The sequence below is a fragment of the Merops nubicus genome, unplaced genomic scaffold (genome assembly GCF_000691845.1).
Source record: "Merops nubicus isolate BGI_N331 unplaced genomic scaffold, ASM69184v1 scaffold44600, whole genome shotgun sequence".
NCBI lineage: Eukaryota > Metazoa > Chordata > Aves > Coraciiformes > Meropidae > Merops > Merops nubicus.
In genome coordinates this window covers 21,535-23,632 of record NW_008584408.1, presented here as the reverse complement: position 1 = coordinate 23,632, position 2,098 = coordinate 21,535, and the positions used below count along the sequence as shown (strand labels likewise).

Genomic DNA, 2,098 nt, shown 5'->3' with positions numbered 1-2,098 from the left:
AGCAGGAGCTGTACCAAACTAACCTGGTCTGAGGTCCTGCAGGAAGTGTACTATATTTATATCATTACAATTATGTAAGAGTGACGTCATGGAAATTGGTGTTGTCAAAAGATACAGAGAGCTTCACCTCGCATGGTGAGTTCACAGAAAAAAATCACCACCTTTAAATTGATATAAAGTGGTTTAAAAATAAGCTGTTAAATTAAATTGGCTTCAGTGGAACCAGGTCAAGCCAATAACAAACGGCAAGACAAGAAACTCCTCCATGGAGTCCTTCAACATTCTACAGGCAGGCCCTTCTTATATTCTTCTGACTTTTATTAGAGTAAAATAAGTCATTCTAAGCACAAGCAGGGCAGCCTGCTCAGAGCCTATTTACAGGTGAATTGCTGGGGAGATGTCTATTGAGGCCATGTTGTTTCCTCTTAGTAAGCAGAAGTTGCTGGTCTTAATCTTTTCAGCTAAGGCTGCCCTTCACCTTCCTGAACTGGAGACATTAGACCTTTCTTGGAATAAGTGCGTTGGTGGGAACTTAAAGCTGCTTTTGGGAGCACTAAAGCTTGCAACGGAGATTCAGGTGTTAAGACTGAGCAGCTGTAACTTGGTGGCTGAAGATTTGGCACTTCTAAGTATGTATAACATGGTCTTTACTAGCAGTCAAGGAGACGGGGCATTTAGACCACGATTCAGAAGGGGCTTGTTCAATGGGCTGAGCACTTTTTTGCATAAATCTAATGAAAAGATGGAAAATACAGCAGTGCTTTTCCCAGAAAGGGTTTTCATTTTGCTGAACACTGTGTGTCCTGTACATGCACAGTGCAAAAACTGAGAAGGGTAAAATGCAAAGAATCTTTTAGTAGTTTTATCTATTAATAGAAAAAGGCAGCATTTAGGAAATGTATGGTTTAAGTCTATTTTTTATATGAGATGTTTAAAGCTGCCTCTGAGGAGTCTTATTTTGCTCAGTTGTTGGTTTTGTGTTCAGTAATTTATAGAAAATGCATGTGCTGACAGGCAGTAATATTGGCATTACCAGCTCTCCCTCCATTAGGTGTGTTTGTGGAATCAAACAACTGTGGGAGAATTAAAACAGAAATATTTTTGCCTACCTCTTAGTAGCTGCTTGAGAAATCCTGGAAAATGGGAATCTTATGAAAGAATAAATTCTAGGATCCTTTTAAAAAATGTTTGTTTTATAATCATCCATCTGATTCTGGTGTTCCTGACTCACGGGGTTTGAGTGTCCGAGATTGGCGGTAGCTGTGTGACAGCTATTAAAGCCCTGTAGGTGAAACCTGAATATTTTTGACTTTACAAACATCATCCTGGATGGATGTCTCATTTGCCAATCATACCTTATGGATCCCTGTTCCCTTTAGGGAAGGCCCATTCCCCTTCCACAGTCGGAGGTGGCTGTTGTAATCATGCAACCTTTTCTAGTTTTGCTTTCCTCTTTCTAAATCTCCCTGTAAAGCCTGTCTGGCTGTTTTAATTGGCACTTGATATAACCTCCTTCCAACTGTCTCAGAGGTTTTCAGGTTGCCATACAATTTTAACCTGTCACTCCTCTTTTGAATTGCCTTTGGTTTAAATGTTACACACTCCATCTGTGATGAAACAGTCTGAGATCAACAGCAAGTGACCTTATGTTGCCGAGGAGTGGAATTTTGCTGCTTGACTGCTGAAAATCCTGAAACAATCTATTAAAAGGCTACTCGTCTTACTTACAAGCTTGTAAAGGGATTGCCGGGGTGTATGAGTTGTCTCGTTTCTTGCAGCGTTACTGGCGCAGGAGGGCCACCTAGCCGGATTACGGAAGCTGGACCTGAGCTACAACAGCAGCATCTCTGACGAGGGGTGGGTCGCTTTCTGGCGAGGCGTGGCAGCGTTCAGGGAGCTCTCAGAGCTGGATGTCAGCCTTCGCCCGGACTCCTGCCGCCACTGCGGGACCTGGTTCGGCGAGCTGCTCTCAGCCCTGGCAAAGCTGCCTGCTGTGGCAGAGCTGGGAATGCAGAGATGGGTCCTGCCAGAGTCACAGAGGAAACGACTGGAAAGCTTCAATCAAGACAACCAAAGGAACGTTTGGTTTGACTGTTGA

General features: G+C 43.3%; 1 protein-coding gene across 1 annotated transcript in view; it reads left to right on the top strand.

Moving 5' to 3' along the window:
* LRRC31 (leucine rich repeat containing 31) overlaps positions 1-2,098 on the top strand; it is an 11,205-nt gene extending 9,107 nt beyond the window's left edge. Inside the window, exons 8-9 of the mRNA XM_008944006.1 lie at positions 462-629; positions 1,779-2,098. Coding sequence (XP_008942254.1) covers positions 462-629; positions 1,779-2,098 — 488 coding nt within the window. The remainder of the gene's footprint in view (positions 1-461; positions 630-1,778) is intronic.